We start from the raw sequence: 23,302 nt of genomic DNA, 5'->3' as shown, positions 1-23,302 counted from the left end.
TTTACTACAGTAAAAGACACGATTGCCATTAAGCTCACTCAACATACTCCCCCTCGCTTTGAACACATTTATCCCATCGTTCTTGCCACTTTCTGAAGCAGCTGTGGAAGTCCTCTTTTGTGTCTTTACTTCATCCTCCATCATGACAACAATCCGTGTCACACATCACTTCTGGTACGGCAATTTCTGTCAAGTAAAAACATTAGTGTGTCCTCATCCACCTTATTCACTGGATCTGGCACCGTGAGACTTCTGGCTCTTCCCCAAAGTCAGAATGACCATGAAAGGTAAACGTTTTGAATCGATTCAGGACATCGAGGCAGCCACGACAGCGCAACTAAAGACACTCACGAAAGAGGACTTCCAGAACTGCTTCAGAAAGTGGCAAGGACGATGGGATAAGAGTGTTCGAAGTGAGACGAAGTATTTTGAGGGGGATTAATGGCAATATGTCTTTTACTGTAATAAATTTTTATTTAAACATTCACCATATTTTTTTATCACACCTCATATTCAATAAATATTCAGGGCCGGCTGAGTGGCTCATTGGTTAAGAGTTGGTTTGGGAGTGTGAGCTCTGAGCAGCAGGGCCGCTGGTTCGGATCCCACATGGGCCAGTGACGCTGCCCTCCACAGCTAAGATGGTGAACAACAGCTCGACCTGGAGTCGCTGGCAATGGCAGTAGGCTGCAGTGGGGTTGCAGTGCGCTGCCATAAGCTACCGTGAGTGGCTGGCAGCGTGCCGTGAGCAGCCGCACAATGGCCAGCAACCAGTCTGCCTCAGCCGGGAAGAGCGCAATGATCACAATACCAACATGGGCCAGTGAAGCGACGTCCTCCACAACTAGACTGAAGAACAAAAACAGCAACTTGTCTGTTCCCCTTCCCCAATTCCCCAACGCGGTTCCCCTCCCCCAATTCCCCAATAAAATCTTTTTAAAAAAATTTAAAAAGAAAGTAATATTCAAATGAAATGGGCCACAGTTAACCAGTGTTTCCAGTACCTCTGGCACACTGCCTCCAACTTTAAAAGAACTGGTGAAGGGCCGGCCGAGTGGCACATTGGTTAAGAACTGGCTTGGGATCAGAGGGCCCCGGTTCAGATCCCACATATGAGGGCCAGTGACACTGCTCTCCACAGCTAAGATGCTGAACAACAGCTCAACCTGGAGCTGGGCTGCCGTGAGTCGCTGGCGACGGCGTAGGCTGCAGCCCCCGTGGCAGTGGGTTGCCATGGGCTACTGTATGTAGCCAGCAGCCAGCGTGAACGGCCAGCAGCTGCTGTGAGCGGCCGTCCAGCCGGCAACTGATCTGCCTCACCTGGGAAGAGTGCAATGATGGTGCCAGCTTGGGCCAGTGAAGCAACATCCTCCACAACCAGACTGAAGAACAAAACAACAGCAACTTTTCTGTTCCCCTTCCCGATTCCCCAATAAAATCTTAAAAAAAAAAAAAAACTGGTGAAAAGGAGATTAATTACAGTTAAATAATCTGGTTCATATCCCAGATTCACCATTTCCTAGCAGTGTGACTTTGGGCAACTTACTTAGCTGTTTTGAGCCTATTTCCTTATTTATATAATGAAGACAATAATACCTATTTCACAGATGGTTTTGAGAATTAAATGAGATGACATAAGTTAGTACTCAATGCTACTTAACCTTTTCCTGTAAGCAGTAGTGGGGAAAAAAAAGTCAACAAGCTGTTTGCTGCAATATATATATTTTAATTCAAAGTGAATCGACAGTAATACACCATAAATTCTTATTTTGACACTCACCAAAATAGTCACCTGGAAAACCCGCTTTTTGTGACAAAGTACAGAAGGCTTGGTCACATTTAAATCACTGAGAACTAGAGAGAAATACTACCGCAAACCGTAATAGACATTACATCCATAAAAAGTTTCCCAGTCCTTATTGAAATATTGCACAGTGCAATTGCTACATGGCAAACTAGTGTAGCATAGAAATAAAAGCAAAAAACAAACAAACCAAAGAAAGAAAGCCACAAGTCTAAAATTGTTAAACAGTTAACAGTTCAAACTTAGTAATCAAATCTATCATTAGGTTCGTTAAAACAAATCCTCCTACACCTTGCAGTGTATGATTTAACTTTTACTTAACACAAACCAAGTTTTAAAATTAGTAGTAGAGATTTTCAAAATGAAAAGGTTTTGCTACTACAGTAACATATTTAGTTAAACACCCTGAAGAAAAAGAAAACTAAATATCAGGATATTTGATAAAAAATAATTTGCAAATTAAAATAGTATGCAAATAAAAAAAATAAAATAGTATGCAAATATGCAACTTGAAATTCATGCAGTGTTTTATTTAAGACAGCATTAAAACCAAAGAAAACTGGTAAAAATGGCTTTGAAGAGGGTATAAATCCAGATTTTTTTTTCAATATGCTTTGATGTTAGCAGGATTTTGAAATTTTTTCTTTTTAAACACATAAAAAGCCCATGATTCGAATCAGTTAAGAGCAACGTACTTAATTGTGGTATGCCTTTATCAAACATTACTATTATATTGTGGAAACAATGAAGTTTACCATTTACTGTCCATTTAACATGACCATCTCAGTCTTGGAACTGAAATACAGAAAATAGGACATTTCAGGGGAGTAAACATGGCCCTGAACAAAAAGCAAACTGTGCCAGTTTTGTACCTGTTGTGGCACAAATACCAATCTATCCTTTGCACTTGTTTCTGAAACATCCACCGCCAGCATTGATTCATTTCCAAGAAGTGAGCAGATACCAGTCATCTGCTGGACCATATAAATAAAAGTAAAAGGCTGTGGAGGGCAGCAAGTTTACTTAAATAGTGACTCCATAAATTCGCGATCTGTAAATAATCTTTTAAATTAATCTTAGGCTATTCCTTTTCCATGTGTAATATATATATATATATATATTTCTATTTATATAAAATGCATAGAATTGATTACTAAAAACACTGAAACTTGTGGGGAAAATTAAGTCCTTCATTTTCAGTGTGACTAAAAATGTACTGCTGGTTTTTATTTTATGATCTAATACTGTAATTTTTAAAATCAATTTCAGGCACATTTATTTCATTGATGATTATTAAATAAAACACTGCTTGTGTTAATGGAGTAAAGAAAAGTTTATCCATTATTAGCTTATTGTCAATGCTGTACTAGTGGTATGCAATTCATTTACCAAAGAAATGCTATAAATCCAAAACATTTGAAGAGTTTTACACCCAAATGCTTTGTACTGTTTATTCCAGTAAATGCTGTAAGATTATATTCCAGATTTTTAAGGAAAAAAAGTTAAGTCAAGCCTGCAAGATACAGCTTTCTCAAGTGTCTACAATGCCAGTATGAAAATAAAAAATTAAGTTACATTGATACATCCAAGTTTTTTTATATGCAGTGATGAGCACAAACATTGAGATAAAATACTGATGCAATTAACACACCCCAAAATAACATATGCAATTATTTTCCATCATTTACAATACAGTAGTTACAATGACACTCCAAACAGAAAAGCAAAGTAAAAAATCAAAACCCCAACTTCTATTTCATGTAATTAGACTTATACAGAAATTAGAAGGCTAAATAACAACTAGTTAATCACCTAATTTCACAGCTATCTGAAGTGGCAATCGTTATATAGCAGCTTATCTATGATACATTCAAGATAAATGATACAATTTATTACTTGCCCATAAGCTAAAACACAGCCTGTTTAATACCTTTCCTTAAATTCCACCTCTACACTACAATATACTTGAGGTCTATGCAAAAAGTAGCTACCTTTTATATAGGAAATGGATGATTAAGTCTTTGGTGCTGTAAAAGCAACTTCATTTAAACATCACCACCACCAAAAAAAGAAAGAAAAGACCCAAGACACACTTCCTAGGAAGAAAAGCATGTAATTTCTGTCCCTGACGGAATGTATTAAATAAGCAAACACCACCAACAAGCAAAACAAGTACTACAATGTAAAAATACTTTTAAAAAAACCCTCTCACATGCATAAATGAAAATTGCACACAAATAACTCACATCTTTTCAAGCTTCAATAGTAAATATTCTGCTACTATTTATTAAATACTGCATGGATTGCCCAAGCTAAGATGAAACCACATCATGAATCAATGAGCAATTTGCATTTTCTTTCATTATCTACTCAAAGTCATGCCTACTGCACCTCTAAACATTTTATTAAATCCAATTATACAGCAAACACTCCCAAAATAAACTTAGATTGTATTGCAGTTTTACTTAACAGTATATAAAATGCTGTGTTGTGACAGATATCAACTATCCATTAGATACTGAATCAAGTTTTCTTAAGCACTACTAACTGCTTGCTTTTCTTGAAGCTAGATCATTCTGAAAAATCAGACAGCAGAATTCAGCTATAGCAAACATGCTGCCCTCTTAGCAAGGAAAAAACAGCTACGACCTGAAATCATACCACATAAAACCAAAAATGAACATTACTCTATCGAAAGAAAACTAAAGAGTAGGTCTGGATTTTAAGTGCTGCAGTCCTCAACATTTATATATAGGCAATAACATTAACAACCTCAAATATTTAAGGCACTATGTGTGGGAACGGTTTACAATGCAGCTGAGATTATTAGAACAACATTTAAGAGCAAAGTCTAGGCAACATTTTGCCCATGCAAAGACACATGCAAATGTAAAGAACAATAGCTCAATTTCTTAGGTAAGTGACCCAACATTTATACACTAAGACACAGATAATACAATTCACTTGTAATTCTGACATATGTGCATCTGTTGCTCTAAGTCTGTACACTGAATGGCTTCCCAAATGTGGACGTGTCTTGCACTAGTTAGAAGGCAATTTTATAAAAAATAGCAGGAGCAAAACTGGACTTCTGCTCCCATAAGTCACCTGTCTAGAGTTACTACATAAGAAGATAACATGACCAAAGACAAGTTATACCAAATGTGCAAAACACATTAAAAGTGAGTTTTTTTAAAGCTCAAAGTTGTTTAAATTGCACCCAAGTCTACATGATTCAAAAATAATTTTCTTGTGCCATGGCTAATATTTATTAAATACCATGTTTTTATTTTTAATCAAATGTTTCTATCATTGAGCTTCCTCAATATACTCTTTTTGAATTTTCACATATATGGATACTGGCTGAGTTTTGTTGGACTCAATGGAAATCCAGTATATGCAGGTGATGCTGCAATGTAAGAATGCGGTGGGAAGATTGGTTTGTACTGAGTCTGATGAATGGTTGGGGATGGTAACAGACGGGGGTTTATGCCCACTGGGACCTGGTGCACTATACCACTGGGATGGGAGATATTGTAAGTTGGATGCTGTAACATAGGTCTTGAGGTACACGGAGAGGCTAAGAGGTGGGCCACTGGTGCAGCACTACTGAGGGTAGCTGATGACGGGTATGGAAGGAGAGCAGGCTGTCCTCCGAGGTGCGTGCTTCCAGCCAGATGGGCATGCACAGCTGTGTGGTTGGGACTTCCATGAGAAAGAGTAAATGGATTACTGGTAACACTAGTAGGGAGATAAGCTTGCTGTCTTCGATGTCCGAAGTTTCCATTCCACTCTTGATGCCCAGATCCGAAGTGCTGAACCTATCCAAAACAATCAAACGAGCAAAAAACACTAAATACATGTTTTATAAATTGAAAAGAAAGAGGGAAATTACAATAAACTCTGTAACTGATAACCCATAGATGATCTCTCAGGTCTTATAATAGATTGTACTAAGTATAAATAGAGAAGAGATAAAAAATAATGATTTTTATATATTAGTATTAACATTTTAATATTTATTAGTACATATTATTACAATATTTAACATTGCCACTACTGCTGCTAGCAATATCACTACCCAACTACTACCAATACCTACCATTAGTGGGACACTTATCATATATAAGCCTAACATTTTACATACACATTATTTAATTCCAAAACCACCCCATGATACAGTTATTATTTCCATTAACTGTGGTCCCGATTTATTGAAGAGACCTGGCCAAGATAATAAACATAATACATGGGAAAACCAGGATTCAGACACAGGTCTGCTCTACTGCCCGTGAAAACCATAGCCAAGCCAAGTGAATAGATGGAAAGTACTCAATAGGCATCGCTCACCATCACCACTACTCACACATAAGACATGTAGCCATTGATCCATTAGTGTGCATTCTGATTTAAAGGGTCTAAGAAAATAAACACACTAAAAATATATTTAAGAGAATCTAAGAGCTTAATTTTTCTGAAGAATTCAAGTTCTATGAATAATCTGCTTAATTATCCTATTATTAGAGTATCCAATAACTCTTTAGTCACTTGGAATAATGAAAAGGGTAAAATTTATTAAGATTGCATAGTTTCAGAATCTCTTTTCCCCCAAGTGAAAAACTGCTGAATTTGAATCCCAAAGACTTAGAAACTCACAAACGTACCTGACTGAAATTCAAATGCTGCTGCTGGAATGCTGATGTCAATTTTTGCTGACGATTACCCACCGTGGAAGGCTGGTTTATTCTTCCAGAAGCAGATCGTCCTTTTACTAATGGCTGGCATATAGAATCTGGCAAGGAACAAAATATTAAAGAGTTAATGCTTTTTCCTTCTCATATAAAAATTAGAAAGGTCTTTAGATATTTTACACAACAGTGATTTGAGAACCTTAAAATTAAATAAAGAAAAGAGAACTCATGATTTCCAATCGCTGGGTAATATGAGATTACTAGTGTACAATAGATTTGGCAGGATCAAGTTGGAAATTCAGAGGTGACTTTTGGCAGTGCTGTTCTCTGATGTTCCTAAATTAAGACCTTTGAAGGGACAACAGGGAGGAAGGACTCAGTTTACCTGTGTTTGCCATATGCTCGTCGGCATTTAATCCATTTTCTATTCCCATCGGTGGCACCACAACAGTACAGACAGCTGGTTTGGTTTCTGTATTGGCAGAGGTTACCAGTTCTGTGTTTTGATGCGTGTCCTCCACAAAACTGTTCTCTGCAAATGGACTGTCATGTCCTGAAGAGTCTGATGTTGGAGAGCCATCCACAGTATCACAACCACTTTCCTGCTCTTCATCTGACATACTACAAGAAAATATTTTTATAGTATGTTTTCAACATTAAATCTAAAGTTAACTAATATCCAGGCTCTGGCAAGTTGATGACAATCTTATTCAGTTATTTCATATGACTCCTTCCTTGTCCATACCATTTTTCATAGACTTTCTAGACTCACATTAATCCACTCTTCAGACTGCTAACCCTAATTCTGTCCTGTTTAGGAACATCCTTTTGGCCCTTATGGATGGCATATCCCTTCCTCTCCTTTCCTTTCCCACTTGATCCTTAGTAGCAGTTCATACAATCCCACTTTACAAATTCCAAAAAATGTCATCAAGACACTACAAAAGAAGCATTCTACTGGGCAATTTAAGTGAAATGTATAAACATATAAGCATGTGACTTGATATTTCAGATTAAAGTCTAATATTAGGATACATTCATTTGGTGGTAATTTGGGTCCCTTTAACTACTCAGTTATGTGAAATGTCTTTCCCATGTCTCTGAAGCCTAGCCAGAGTCCCATCACTTCTCTTCTCTTCTCGACCCTCTTGGGCCCTGACAATCTCTCTCCTTGGGATTTCTACAGCATTTATTTATTGTCTGTTTTAATCACTCATTTCATACTTAACAATTTGAAGCACCTCTTTTTGTATGTGTATTTTAATTATATACTTTTATTTATATATTTATATACATTTATATTTTTTCCATAGGTATGAATATTTATGTATATGTGTGTATAATACCAACTTCTAAACCACATTATAAACAATTTATAAGAAGATCTGTTAAAATTTCTTTGCATTTTCCCCAGAGCTTTGGTTATAGGTATTCAATACCGTATTTCCTGTCCAAGGAAAGACAGAAGACAAATATATAAAATTAAGACCTGAAATTTATTCAAATTTTGTTTTCTCTATAAAAAAATTCTAGAAGCTAAAATCAAATGTATTTCAGAGAAATTTTTGTAGCTCATCTCTTAATGTGTTAGGATGTCATGCTGGTTAGAAGCTCAGTACTTCAATAGCATGCATGTCCCTGGCCAAAGAAAGGGTAGGCAGGAAATATGGACAAAACCATGCTAATCAATCACCAGTGAGAGGAAAAAATCACAGCGGATGTTCTACTGACAATGTGTCATCACTTCATTATATAAAACATTCCTTGTTTATTTTGCTAAAGTGTATGTTCTTATTCCAAATTTGTTACAACAGCAGTCTGAAACTAAAGTTGAGAATGTGGCCTTTTCACCCTTTCAAACAGGAATGATTCTTTAAGAATCATTTACTAGAACCTAAACTTTTCATTTAGATCTGTTCTGTAACAATAAAGAAAATTTTACTTAAAACCTACCTTTAGGAAAAGCAACCTAGTTCAAAATTATGTTCCAGAGAGAAGCCACTGTGGTAAACTGGCAGGTACTTATTTAAACAGCAAAAGAAATCAGAGGCTTATTTGGTGGATTAAATAAATTTAATATTTATTGTATACTAGTAATGAAACTCCGTTACCTGTTCGGTCTCTTGCAAGGGGCTGGGCTGGACTGCCCTGAGGAGCTGGTGCTCAGAGTACTATCAGGGCTACTTAAGGAACACATCCGGTCGATATTCAAAGTGCTCTGGCAAGCTTCACAGTCTAGACTACCTTTACACCTAGTAAAAGAGGGAAGAAAAAGACATGGGTGAAAAATGAGAAGATACTCCCCAAGTAGCCCAAAATTTATTTCATTAAAGATATAAAACAGTTAAGAGTGACCTACATGGGAAAAAACCCAAAGCTTATAAATACAAGAAAAACGCTGTAATCATCATGGCTAAATACCATTTAGGAAGTTTACTCCAAAGGACACTGACAAACAAGGAGTAAGTCACAAAAAGTTTTTTTTTTTAAATCACACCAGAGGGCGCCATCATTATTATTTAAGGATGCAGCATAACTGTGAACTGCTTTAGGCACTTACTCTCTGAGAGAATGTCTCTGTGACGTCTCTTCCTCATCAGTGTCACTGCTAATAGTGATCACACTCACTGCTGGACTTGGAGAGTCAGCGATGATGATGGTTTGCCGCTGTTTGTCTGAAACTGATGAATCAGAGTCCTGCCTGACAGACGTTTCACAACAACTTCTTGCCTCTCCTTCTGAGTTATGATTGTCCTGTGTTTCTATACAACTTACTTCCTCAACATCTTTCCCGTTTACTATCTTTGGAGAAACAAATGCTGAATGTGGGATATTGGTATTCTGCAATGCATTACTCCTGCAATCAAAGGAATAATGTGTCATTTCTATAATCAAAATACGTACATGACATTTTTCTAAGATATCTTGTTAAAATGAACAATGCAAACCTTCACCTGGTTCAAGATCATGTATATAACACTACCATACAGATCATAAGTTTTGTGAAATATAAAATATTATCTCTAGAAATATCAGTGTAGATTGCATTTACATACATTCGAATGGTCATTTTTTGGTAAATGTGATATCTGTGTGTCTAAAATTGTCTAAAATTATAGGTAGATAATAAATCAAAAGGGCAATAAAGACAATCTTACCAACTGAAAGCATTTATTTCCTCTCTTCCTGGCTCCCATTCCATTAGTTTTACCAAAATACCTCTGAGAAATTGAGAAGGGAGCTGGCTTAGTGTTTGTAACAAAGCTAATCAAAGAGGTCATTTTGAATACAACAGAGTGACCCTTTAGTGTACATGCAAAATTTATCTTAAAGATTAATTCTCAAAATACAGAGGAAAGTTAAAATATCAATACCAACCTGTTCTGGCACAGTTTGTTTTTCTTGGTAGTGGCAGGCTGAGGCCAGACAACATGTGCAATGCCCACACTAATTGGCTGAGGGGCCGATAATGTGATTTGATTGGTTAGAAGAGGTTGCGGCATCACTGAACTATAATGATTGCTGTGTGAAATCATTTTCCTAGGGAGAAAATTGAGAAAAATTGAACATTTTTCTTTACCAAGATCAATTTTGCAAACTCTTCACAAAGAATTGCTTTTGTTTGTAACTCACCCCCAGTCTCCAAGCCTCTGGGAACCAGCCACACCCTCAGAAGTTAGTGTAGTAGCAGCAGGGGCCATGGGTGCTACCTGTTGCCAGGCAGGTACCAGCATCTGCTGTGATCTACCAGACCATGTCTGCTGCACCAAAAACAAAAGAAAAACTAATTAAGTTACAACTGATTCGTCATTACTACATCTTAAAAATAAAAAATACATTAAAGTAACAATTACCTAATAATTATAAAAGTTAATGTCGGTAATCTACAAAGGATCAAATTCCCATCCAGGCCATTTTCATTATTTCTCAACATCACAGGCTGATATGTTACAAATGGATCAGAACCCCTACTTGAGTATAAGAAGAGCACATATGCAAAAATAATGAATTATTGCCAACCTGAGAAAGAACTCCTGGGCGAATCTGTAGGGGCTGCACAGCTGGGGCCTGAGTTACAAGTGGAACTGTATTATCTACCCTTATAGAATAACTAGTGGGCTTTCCATGCGTTGCAGGAATACCTGTGAAATAGAAAAGATAGTTCTCAAATAAAAGAAAAAAAATCTTTCTCTAAGTTAACTTTTAAAATGCTTTTAAAGAATTGCCAAAATTTTTATTAGGATTTTAAAACCATCCCCTACGTAAAATTTTCATAACACTAACAAAGGAATCTATCAGGAAAGTGAGGTACTTTCTACCTTGTGGTACATGATTCCAAAATGGTATAAAGCTCCTCTTTCTACTGTTTTAAAATGCATTCCACAAAGTTGAATCATTTATTTTTCTTGAGACTTCCCATTAGTTTTAACGTTTACTATGGTAGCTTTATTTTTCTTTTCAAATAGCTCTGCCACTATGATAAAGGACATGGAAAGGTAAATCTGACAATATCCTCATTCTCTAGCAGGTTCATCCTGCCACACAAACTTTTAGCTGTGCTTCGTATTTTCTTCTTTAAAACTGCAAGAGGGTCTTAACACTCTTGGCACCAAAGAGACAATGTATCACAACTTCACACTTCAAAGGCTATGATGGTTTACATGATTCAAGAAAATTCAGGATGGCACACTTATTTCGACCTCCAAAGGAAAAGCAAAAAATAAACTTTTCTGCCTAATATGATGATATAACTAAGCTTTGGTCAATGAGGCTGAATTTACTAGTGTTGTCAATTGAGAGCTGCTGGAACTCCAGGACAAACACGTTTCATTTTGCTTACCCGCTAGGAAAATTAGAAAGCAGGATTATCAGCCATGTTAATCCTGTTAATGTCAATATTTCTGTCATACATTGCAACAGGACTTTGTAAATATTAAAAGTCTTATCACCCCAAATTAGAGCTTTGACTAACAAGATTTTAGGGACATTGCCAAGATCAGAAAGCTCAGTTACTAGAATAAATTCACTACTTCATAATTCCAGTCTATTGTAGCAGTTACTTTCAATACAGGCTGGCAGATTATTTAATATAATCAGTTTTTGAATGAAAGTGATCTTGGGTGTCTCTCATCAGCCATAGAAAAAAAATACTGCTTTTCTTATCCTATTGAAAAATAATTTTACCATTTTTATTGCACAGATTTATATTTTAAGTGTTAATCCTAAGGAGGATGTTAATTTTGCTGTGTTTATTTTCTTCATAGAGGTATTTATCCTACTTCCAGGTGTTCTATCCTCTGAGCTCCACCTAAAGAACTAGATAAGAATTAAGTTTAACAAAGATCTACAGATTATTTTTTAAAACTGACCTTCTTACCCCTTCCAAAAATCATGTCTTGATCAGCAAATTCTCTAAGAAATGGAATATAAGCACACCCAGGCAATGTAGATATATTGCAGCAATAGACAATCTCATCAGAGAAAAAAGCAGAATTCACTTTGACAAGGATGGACAGAGCAAATTCTCAAATTCCAACAAAAATCATGTTGCTGTTAAATTTTCCTCATAATCAATGTCTTAAGATGAGAAGAATTCTACTATTCTCTCCTCATGAGGTCTAATTTTTTTTTAATCAAATTCAAAAGAGGGTTAAGATCTCAATTTTCTATTATAATTATTACACTAACTAAAACTTTATCTTTGTTTGATTAGATTTGCTTTAATACCTGGAAAGCAGGGCACAAAAAACTTAAAGACTGTTTTAGCACAACAAAGGAAAATTTTGCTGGAATGCATTTGATTCTAAAATAGTGATTTCCATCCAGAGGGGATGAATAACTAACTTTTTAGACTGCCATATAATGTTAAATGCTTGTTTAATATATACAACCTAAACTCAGATTTGTTAAATAAAAGCTTGGCTAAGTCTTTTTATACTTGAAAAATGCACAATAATATGGATATAGCATCCACCTATCTATAATTATATATTAAATCCATAATATTTTAATTTTATGAAATGCATGACAAACCTAAACATTATAGCCCCAAAGTAAAAAAATTAAAGTGAAGGGGAATAGGCATAATAATTTATTTTAAAATAAAAACTATACTGGTACCATAACTGCTACTCAATAGTTGCCCAATAATCATTTTAAAATGTTTCTTCGAAATGGATTGGCACATTATGAGGGAAAGGGGTAAAAAGACCAACATTGGAATTTTCTACAGAAATGTTAAAATAAATTACAGGGGAAGCTTTCATTTCTAAGCAGACACTATACTAAGAAACAATGAAACAACATTTATATGGCCTGCCTTCTGTCCTTCTGTTGTACGTATAGCTGTTACATAAGCTCACAAATATTTTGCTTCGTCTCCCTATTAATTCTAATTCAAAAATATTGTCCTTGACATTTTAATGGGTTGATGAGTCTGAGACTATCTCTTTTTCTTTGTTATCCTTATTGTGAACCACTCATATAGTTGCTAACATATGCACAGAAAGGTTACTAACCTTTTACCAATTATAAGCCACATAAAAAGAAAAAAGATTTGTCTAACCACACTGAATGTTTTAAGAACGATGCTTAGCCATGTTCTAAAATGTGTCTCATAAGCCTCTTAAGTTTTTGCTACAAACAGAAGGCAGGTTCTGAAAAAAACTGATATTCCAAATCTTGATGAAATAAACCAAACTGATTTTGGTATGTGGGAGAGATTATCAGGACCTAAGAATCTATTTTTTAGTAGAGATTAGAAACTCATCTAAGTGAAAAATGTATTTGTCAAGACACCACTTAAACGACAACTGATTAGAAAAAAAAATCAGTTTTGCATGCTTAAGTATTTAGAAGTAAAATGTCTACCACTTACTAGCAGATGGTATATGGATGGATGGATAGACAGACAGACAGGCACACAGATAGATAGGGAGATAGAGCAATATTGCAAAATGTTAACTTTTGTTGACTCAAGGGTAGAATGCATTTTTATGTTATTCTTTGAACTTTTCAATATGTTTAAAATTTTTATAATAAACAGTTGAGAAAAACAAACACAACAGCATTTTTAAGAGTGCTGACAATATAATGCTGTGGGTATTTTTATTAGAGACCAGCCAGGGTTACTGTCACAGATACTTACAGAACACTATTGGGCCACTATTTCATCATGACAATCAATCATCTAAGATGTTGTTTTTCTATTTTTAGTGATACAAACCTTTCTCTCAATGAAACCTTATATGAAAACCTAATATATAAAAAAGATAAAAGTAAAGCTACCCTGGTAGAACAAAAGTGGCTAAAGAGCTGACATGTTTCCACATCTCTTATTATCAGCCAATCAAGTCAACAAACATATTCTGGGTGCTGTGGGAGATATTAAAATAATTTTTTTTCAAATATTGCTCAAGTCCTTAAATCAAATTAAAAAATTTAAATAACTTTCAGAATCCACAAATATGAAAGCTAGAAATGGCCAAGGCTGTAACAGGTTAACAAAAATGTCTGGGATAATACAGCACACAGCAGAAACAGAACTGTATGCCAGGTATCCTGACTTAGCACCAACTTTTTTCACTTACGCCATCTATACAGTATTACCACCACGTTTCAAAGAGTTATATAGGGCCTCATTTGTAATTAACCTCTTGCTTTAACATACAACTAGATGTTAAAGCTTAGCAAAGACAAAATGCTAGGAAAGGACACAGGAAGTAGGTTTTATTCTGGCTCTTCCTGTCCCAAAGCGGGCTACTATCACCCTCCAAGAACCGCTAAGAAATTCCTGTTTGAGCATTTATGGCCTCTTCAAAGGTATTCTGCCACCCATCAAACTTGAGGATTTAATTGTTATTTTTACTGAGTAAGGGACATAATCCAATTTAGTTAAATATCAATCCTTTTTTTTCTTTAACCTGAGCTATAGTAAAGAACAAGACTATAACATTTTGAGACACAACTCCTATGACCAAAATTTAAAGTGAACTCTCCGTCACTTTCATGTTGAGTAAGGATAGACAATATGTACTTACCTGAACACGTGGAGCAGTGATACCAGTACAGGACAGTCCATAGCTTTTCAGGCTCATTAATTTCTACTAAGGTATTTTATCATGCTAGACTCTACAGGAAATATAACTGTCATATGACCCATCTTGTTAATGGTGATCACTGTGGAGCTTTAGTCAAGAAATTAACGTCACTGGTCTAAAGGCTACTGACCAACCTAAATTAAATTCAAATGTAGCACTAAATGTAGCAAACACAATACCACATACTTAATTAACAGATGCCTAACTTTGTTTTAAAATAATTCAAAATGTAATTTAAATGAAAAAATACCTTGAATAGCTGGGGGACAGATAATCAGTGTCTGCTGAAAAGCATCACCACAACCAAAATGAGCAGTTCCAGCCTGCAGAGGAATTCCATGGTGCACAACTGAATGAGCAGATGTGGTTAAAGCCTGAAATGAACAATGTACAGGCATTATACACAGCAGTCTTCTAACTGCTACACACATGCTTTATAAATAGAATTCAGGGCCGGCCAAACGGCTCAGTTGGTTAAGAGTGGGCTTAAGAGCGCGAGCTCTGAGCAACAGGGCCGCCAGTTCAATTCCCACATAGGCCAGAGACGCTGCGCCCAAGCTGAGCTGTAGCTGAGCTGCCAACAGGTGGCAGCATGACTCAGCTGGTGTAACAACAAGATTTTTTTTGTTTGATGGTGGGCTATGCCCACTCACAACTAAGACTGAACTTGGCACCTTGAGCTAAGCTGCAGCCCGGATGGCTCAGTGGATAGAGCATGCGCTCTTAACAACAAGGCTGCTGGTTCGACTCCCACATGGGATGGTGGCTATGCCCACCTGCAACTAAGATTGAACACAGCACCTTGAGCTTAGAGGCCACGAGCTGCCGACAGGAAGCCAGATGGCGACTGGCACCCTCCACAATGAAGACTGAAGAACAACAACTTGGCCGGTCCGCTTCCCCAATTTCCCAACACTGTTCCCCTCCCGCAATTCCCCAATAAAATCTTAAAAAAAAAAAAAGAATTCAAACACATTTCTTAAAATCATAATTCTATGATAAAAACAGGTCCAGAAATTAATTTTACTGAACTTTACTTTTTGTAGAGCTGTGGCACAGGAGGACAGGTAGAGGGTGTTGAAAGAAAGAAAGGTGAAAGGAAAAATGAATTGGGGTGCATATGTTCCAATTGTTACCATGAAATATTACAGAGTTAACAGAATAGCCATAGTAAGACCTCGCCAGCCCTGTAATGTCTAATTGCTGACATGAGACTTCCGTATACTTCAAAGGCAAAATGAGCAATCATAATAAAAAAAGGAGTAGAAATTATTAAATTCTTACCTGACTTCTTAATGTGCCAATTTTAGTAAAATTTGCTGTCAGATTAGCAGTACTGCTTGAAGCAACTGGTCTTAAAAGTGACGTTTTATTGTGATTATTTGTATCACATGAATTTGGATGGGACTTACAAATATCCATAATATGAAAACAGGACTTGACACTGAAAAAAAAACACACCAAAAAAATAAATAAATAAATAAATTATAATATTATTTTAAATGTTTAGTTTAAAATGAATGTACATTAATTAAAAAATTATTTCCAAAACAAAGATTCCATGATTTGCACTTAATCTGCTTATTTCCAATACTGTTTCTACAAGGAAATCCTACAGTAAAAGACTGAATTTTAAAGCAAATAAAAGTATAGCTTATATCTGCAATATTTTTCTTACATCAAAACAATAATCAGCATTTTTTCTACAATTTTATGATCCCTTACCCTAAATAATTTTTCCTAAATTTCTAAATCTCCACATCCCTAACTTAATGGTACCAAGTATGGAGACATTTTCAAGTGGTAATGAAAGGTGAAGACAGTAGTTGGACTTTATAAAAATACCAATTTTAAGGATAATCCACAATAATGGATATTAGTTTGTCCCTATACTATCTTCATTCGGTCTTTTAAAAATATTAAAAGATGCTGTTTTAAGTCATTTACTTTATTCCCTTCAGCCTGTTAACATTTCCCTTTAGTATATTTATGTCTGGTCATTAAGGTAAGAATGTCATGTAAAAACAAAATCACTTGGTCATTTTCAATATGGAATTTTGGAAAAAGAACACTGGAAAGGAATTCAGATTTGCTTTCTAGTTATACCCTGCCATTTACTAGCCTATATGAACTTGACCAACTTAGCTTAACCTCTTTTAACTCAGTTACTTATATTTAATAAAGAAATTGAATCATTTTTCTAACACACTGATTTCTATAGACTTAGTACTATTATTTCTCCACAATTGTTTTAAAAGATGTTAAAGTAACATACTGGCTGCTATGAGGGAAATCTAGAAGATGTTTCATATTAACAAAAGGATGGTTCAAAGTCTCAGCTGGAGTAATTCTTAAATCTGCATCAATCAGCAACATTTTCTTCAACAGACTAACGAATTCTCTTCTATCTGCTTTCTCAGCCAAAAGATCACTTCCTTCCAAATCCATCACTGTGTTCACCTGCAAAATAAAAAATTCAAGTCATTAAATAATTAATAAATAAATAAATAAATAAATAAAATGCCATAGGATATACTCAAGTTTCACAATCAAAAAAAAAAAAAACTACACAAAAAATTACCACAACACACAAAGAACAGTGAACTACAAGTATTTTGAAACAAAAAAGAACAATTGAATTTAAAAAATCCTCAAAATGTTTTGAAGTATCAAATAGCATTCAAAGCAGGAAACCAATTTTTTTTCACTAAACAAATAGCCATTTCTATTGAAGTATAAAGGAAAAGAAATTTGTTTGCTAGGATTTTCCCTTTTAAAGAAAATGCCTTTTGCTAAAAAACAGGACAGTGTAAATTAAATATTTACTATAGCCAAATGCAATTTAGTTCCTGAAAGATTGAAACCTTAGAATCAATTTCCTTTGAAAAGCTTTAAAACAGCAAGCATTCTAGTCTTTTAGAAAATGATTACTATGTCTTGGCATTCTTGGCAATCAAATCCACCACCGTAAACACATAAGATTGACAAATGTGACTGGTACTCACATGCACTATATCGTCCAGATTGTTGAATATGTACTTTCTGGCTTCTTTAGACTTCATTCCTGTCTCTGCCTCATGCTCTTCTAGTGTCTTATTGAATATTTCAAAGAGAGGAAAGAATATATTATTATCCACCATATGTAAATTCTTTATTTCTTTAATTCTGGCACACGTAGTCTAATATATTGAATATTATAAGGCAAGTAGTAGTTTCAAAAGGGTAACTAACATAAATGTAATTTTTAAAAGTATAAAAAAAAATGAGGCGAGCTTGGTTCAGGTAAAAAAAAAATTACATAACAAACTATTTAAACAAAATAACTATAAAGTTAATCATTGAGGATTTATTTATTCCCCAAAGATCCAGGAATAAATTAGGTAGTTGGGTTATGTAATAAGTGGTTAGATTCAGTCCCTGTCCTATAAGGCTTAATAATGTAGAACTGGGTAGAAAAGATAAAACATACAACACCAAAGTAATTATGCACATAAAATTTTAAAAACCATTTAACATGAGTTAATAATTATGTTGCCAGGTCAGAGAACGAGCTAAGTCATTGAAAAGGGACTTTCCTCATTAAAAAAAAAAAAAATGGGGGGGTGTCAAAAATGAAAATTCAAAAGAAGAAATGCAATAAAATAAAAATGAGCATAGAGGGTATTATCCACACACGTGAGGCATCTTAGAAAAATGTTTTTAAAATATTTTTATTAATGAATTACCTTTAATCTCCATCCAGAATGAGAAATATCTGTTTCTCTGCAAAAAAATCTTGTGGATTTTGTACCCACATTTAACAACTGTTCTCCTGGTAAACCTTGAGTCTGAGAAATGTATCGAATCTGGAAAATAATTTACAAAACAGGAGAGTTTAATCTTTCATGCAATAGATATTAACTGAACCCCTATTATGTATCAGTCACTATGCTAGATATTACGTCAATAATTAAATGATATAACCTGTGCTCTCAAAAAATTCACAGTCTAGTGGGGAACACACAAGTAAACAATTATAATGCAATATTATAAAGTAAGTACCATAATAAATGCATGCTTTATGCAAAGACCGAGAAGGGATACCTGAAATAATTGTAGTCACATGAAGTTCCAGAAGACATGATGCTCAAGTTGGGTTTTAAAGAACAAATAACAGTTTGTTAGTCCTTGAGGGGTGGGGAAAACCTGATCTATTATGATTTATGTTAAGGTTATGAGTAAATATGGAAAATCAAGGAAAAATGCCCACACATTCAAAGACTAGAAGCATAGAGGTTAACTACGGAAAAACGGCAAGAGATGAAATTGAACTAGAAGAGCAAAGAATTTGTAGGTTAAAAAGCGGGATTTTACTCCAGGAGGTAATAATGGGAAACAACAGAAGAAATACAGGCAGGAAATTGACAAGTTACATTTTTAACGTAATAGCTAAGAATGGCGACAAGATGAGGCCAGACAGATGAGGGGGGCCTGAATTGAGAGACTGAGTAGGGATAAAGAAGAAGGAGTGGATTTAAGAGAAACTTAGATTGATACAGATTTGGTGAATTTTGACTGTGGGAGCACGGGGGTGGGCCCATGGCTGAGTCAGAAGAGGAAAAGGCACAGGTACAGATGAACACTCTCAGGAAAAGACTGAAAAGTTCCAGCCTCGGGGCCTCTGAGCTTAACATCCTTCGGCTTGGAACACTTTTGCCCAGGCATCTGTGCGGCTCATCTTTCACTTCCTTCAGCTCTCAGCTCAGATATCGCCTTATTCATGAGGCCTTCCATGACCGACCAATGAGTAACAATGAGCTCTCCCCTTGTCAGTACCCCAGGAGCCCTTACCTTCCTTACTCTGTCATATTTTTCTCCACCGTGCTTTTTGACAACTGATATTCTGTATGTTTACTTTCTATTTTATTACCCCCCTCTCCATTACAATGTAAGTTCCATGAAGAGAAGGACTTTGTTTTGTTTATTTACTTATACACCCATGACAATGTCTGATACACAGAAGGCTCTCAAATATCTGTTCCCCAACTTAATGACTGGGCAGCACAAGGGAATAAACAGAGGCTTAACTCCTCTCAACTGTGTTTGAGAACACAGGTCCTTTTTTTAAAACCTCAAGGACTCTACTCTATCAATTAACCCATCCTCTCCTACATCTTCCATTTCTTCTTCCTCTCTCTCTATGAGATCTTTCACTTCAATCTACAAAAATGTTTAATGTCTTCTATCCTCAAAAGAAAAATTGCCCTTAACTATTTAAAACTTTTCACAGTTAAGAGTCTTAAGGGAGCATCTGAGATCTTGCTTCCTGGCATGTGTCATTAGTTTGGCTCAAATAAACTCTTATAAAAATTTTAAAACAAAAAGTCTTAAAATAGTAGCCTATACTCTACTTCCCATTCTCACCTCAACACACAGCAATCTGAATTTTACTGTCACTCCCATGATATGATGCTAAGGGAAGTAATAGCCTGTTAATAGCTGACACATCTAATAGTCACATGTTAATCCTTATTTTACTGTGATATTATTGGTTATTCTCTTTTTACTTAAAACCTCTGTTCCTTCCATTTCCACAATATCATTTTTTTCTGGTTCTCTTTCTACTTTTTGACACTTTTAATTGCCTTCCTCCATTTGTTCTTTACATGACATTGTGTCCTGGTGTTACATCTGTCTTTTTTCCCTCTATAAGCCCCAAGTGCCCACAGTTTTATCACTAAATCTGTATGTAAATATTTATCTCTAACTCTGGAGCTACAGATCTAATTGCTTACTGAAACTCTCCACCCAATGGCCTATAGGTACCTCAAAGAGAACATACCCTAAACTGATTTTCCCTTAAATCTGTTAATCCTCCTGTCGTTCTCTTTTTAATGAATGTCAATACCAAATACTCAAATCAAAGCCTGAAACTTACGCCAGACAAGCACCTCTCCCTCATCACCCTCTCCCAAACATCCAAGACCCTAATGATTGTACCTCATTAGTATTTTTCATTACTGTCCCTCCTCTCCATCCCTATTTCAGGTCTTCCTCAATTCTGAGTTATATAATTTCACAAGCCTCCTAACTATTGGGTTGTCGGGAAAGTCATGACGTACTTTTCTGTTTTTCGGTGCAAAAATGTGTCATAACTTTTCCAACAACCCAATAGTATACCTGCTTCCCTAATGACCCCATCTACTCACCCAAAGTTCATTATTCACACTGCTAACCGCAATTTTGGCAAAATGCAAATCTGATCGTTACTCCCCTGTATAAAATTACTGCCGATAGGACTGATTCTAGACCTCTAATCATGGCGTGCAGGCCCTCCAGCTTTACTTCTCCCCTGCTCTTACACGCCCGCGTATCTTGCCCCATCTCGAACCACGCTAAACTCTCATGGGCTAGTTTCTCTTTCCTAGATTGCCCTCTAACGCCTACTTATCAGTTGTCCTGTGCATCCTCCCCTACTTCACCAAATCCATGTGACAAACTTTTACTATTCCTTTTTCAAGACTCAATTCAAGAACTTCTCTTCTGTAAAGCTATGCCTAACCATCCCAAAGAGAGGTGATCACTTTCCTCTGTACTACCATCACACCTAGAACATAACAATTTTAATGCATTTATAACACTATTATTACAATTATTTTTAATATGTCTGTTTTCCGCACTAGACTGTGAGCCTCTTGACAATAGATTTTGTTTATCCATATTTGTACCCCGAATTTTACATGAAATGTTAACTAAAATCTCCACCTTACAAATGAGTCTCATTTCATTAAAGGGTGGTGTCTTCCCCTCACCCCACAACCCCCAAGTGGCTGATTTCCTTGTTTCATGGAAACGGAAAATGGAAGCGAATGGTATTAAGAATACAGTACCTAGATGCTACACAGTCTCTTAGATGGTAGGAAAGGCATTCAACAATTCAGTTTCAACAAACACACAAAACATTTATTATGTGTCAGATCCTAAAAATATGCAAATGAATAAAATACGATGTCAATCTTCAAAAGTATTTATTTAATTCAATAGAATATTTAAGCACATATTCTGCAATTAAACTAGGAACTGTCATTATGAAAAAGAAAACGAAGTACTAAGAGAGCACAGAGAATACAGCAATTAATGTATTAATAGCTAAGAAGTTGGTATGACAACTGAAAAAAAAACAAAACAAAAAGTGTCAAATGAACTTCTAAGTTTATTTTAGGTCATAATGCCTGCCCAGTCTTTTGAAGAGAAACTGTTCCATGTGTAACCTCTAATATATGAAAGGACCCACCACCCTTTACCTCCCCTGTCCCCAGTGGGTGAAGGGTGGGAATATGACTCAGAAGCAATTAATTCATAAATTTGCCTTGTGAATTCAACTACAAATAATCTAAGCAAATCAGATTTAAATATCAGGAATGTAAATTAACAAATACCAATTACTGTTTGGGGATGAGCTGAAGAGTGATATGGTAGAGCTGAACTTTGATGGCCATGTTAGCCTAATTAAAGTTAGGAGTGAACAGAAATTCTGGGTAGCAAGTTAGAATCAGAACAGATAAAAGCACCTGAAGAGCAGCGAAGTCACCCTTGACTTGATAAAGCACCAGAGTGACGTTCTACCAATGTCTGCTAATTCCTCTAGTACCGCCTTGAATCCAAAAGCACCTCCCACTCCAGATTTCACAAAACCCAATCATGCCGTAGCTCCATGCTTGGATTTTTTTGATAATCCACACAAAAATAAAAGAACTCTTGCTTAAGCCACCTTGAGTATGTCTCTTTACAACTTGAATGCCTGACAGAACAGGATCCTTTAAAGATCCCCATCACCACCCAAGTTGAAATAGTGAACTTTATTAAGATATAATTTGAAATTAACCAAGTGTAATAATTTGAATATACATTCACTTTTAGCTGTTCTGGATAACATTCTATCTAAACTCCAAAAAACATTTTGCAAGAACAATAAACATTTACTGAGTAAATACTATCTGTCCATCCATCCATAAAAAATATTTAATTCCCTAGAATATTTTTTATATTTCCCTGGTAAATATAAGTTAAATCCAGTACAGATAACACTAATAAGACAGTACATCTACAATTAAGACAGGAAGGGATGCAAGCACAGTACCAATTCGCAGGTCAGCCTTCTCTAAACATACACACTAAATATATTTGTATACAAACTGAAATGAAATACATGTATGAGAAAATATAACGTGACAAATTCTCAACATGGTCAGAGTCTCATTGTATAATCTAAAATTCAAAGAGGAAATTGCCTTGGAAAGGCTTTAAGAGATGAAAGATGATTAAAGGGCTGGAACACAAACCCCCTAATGAAGAATTAAAATAATCTGAGTATTTTTTCCTACTGACTCAAATTTGGCTTTTAAGAATATAATTATAGGTCTACTGTTAATTCTTTTTCACCTCTTTGGGAAAAAACCATACTGCATTAGAAGGTTAAATAAAGGTTAGATATAAGACATATCAACACTATAGTCTCCTCATTTGTAAAACAGGGGCAATGGTAGCATGTACCTCATAGGGCAGTGGGTCTCAACCTTCCTAATGCCGCAACCCCTTAATACAGTTCCTCATGTTTTGGTGACCCTCAACCATAAAATTATTTTCGTTGCTACTCTGTAACTGTAATTTTGCTACTGTTATGAATCGTAATGTAAATATCTGATATGCAGGATGTATTTTCATTGTTA

General features: G+C 35.6%; 1 protein-coding gene across 7 annotated transcripts in view; it reads right to left on the bottom strand.

The window, feature by feature from the left end:
- Window positions 1-1,705: 1,705 nt before the first annotated feature.
- HIPK3 (homeodomain interacting protein kinase 3) overlaps window positions 1,706-23,302 on the bottom strand; it is a 111,684-nt gene continuing 90,087 nt past the window's right edge. For 2 of the 7 annotated variants that reach the window (XM_019639511.1, XM_019639512.1), the window contains exons 4-17: window positions 18,320-18,439; window positions 17,600-17,686; window positions 16,870-17,054; window positions 15,879-16,038; window positions 14,845-14,968; window positions 10,516-10,637; window positions 10,129-10,256; window positions 9,874-10,035; window positions 9,654-9,716; window positions 9,056-9,352; window positions 8,607-8,747; window positions 6,881-7,116; window positions 6,469-6,596; window positions 1,706-5,625 (exon numbers count right to left, since the gene is read on the bottom strand). In XM_019639511.1, the coding sequence (XP_019495056.1) occupies window positions 5,149-5,625; window positions 6,469-6,596; window positions 6,881-7,116; window positions 8,607-8,747; window positions 9,056-9,352; window positions 9,654-9,716; window positions 9,874-10,035; window positions 10,129-10,256; window positions 10,516-10,637; window positions 14,845-14,968; window positions 15,879-16,038; window positions 16,870-17,054; window positions 17,600-17,686; window positions 18,320-18,439 (2,430 nt within the window). In that variant the 3' untranslated portion in view covers window positions 1,706-5,148. The remainder of the gene's footprint in view (window positions 5,626-6,468; window positions 6,597-6,880; window positions 7,117-8,606; window positions 8,748-9,055; window positions 9,353-9,653; window positions 9,717-9,873; window positions 10,036-10,128; window positions 10,257-10,515; window positions 10,638-14,844; window positions 14,969-15,878; window positions 16,039-16,869; window positions 17,055-17,599; window positions 17,687-18,319; window positions 18,440-23,302) is intronic. The other 5 variants (XM_019639513.1, XM_019639514.1, XM_019639516.1 and 2 more) reach the window with 3 other exon arrangements.

Source organism: Hipposideros armiger, unplaced genomic scaffold (assembly GCF_001890085.2).
Source record: "Hipposideros armiger isolate ML-2016 unplaced genomic scaffold, ASM189008v1 scaffold_44, whole genome shotgun sequence".
Taxonomy (NCBI): domain Eukaryota; kingdom Metazoa; phylum Chordata; class Mammalia; order Chiroptera; family Hipposideridae; genus Hipposideros; species Hipposideros armiger.
This window is presented reverse-complemented; position numbering and strand designations above follow the sequence as displayed.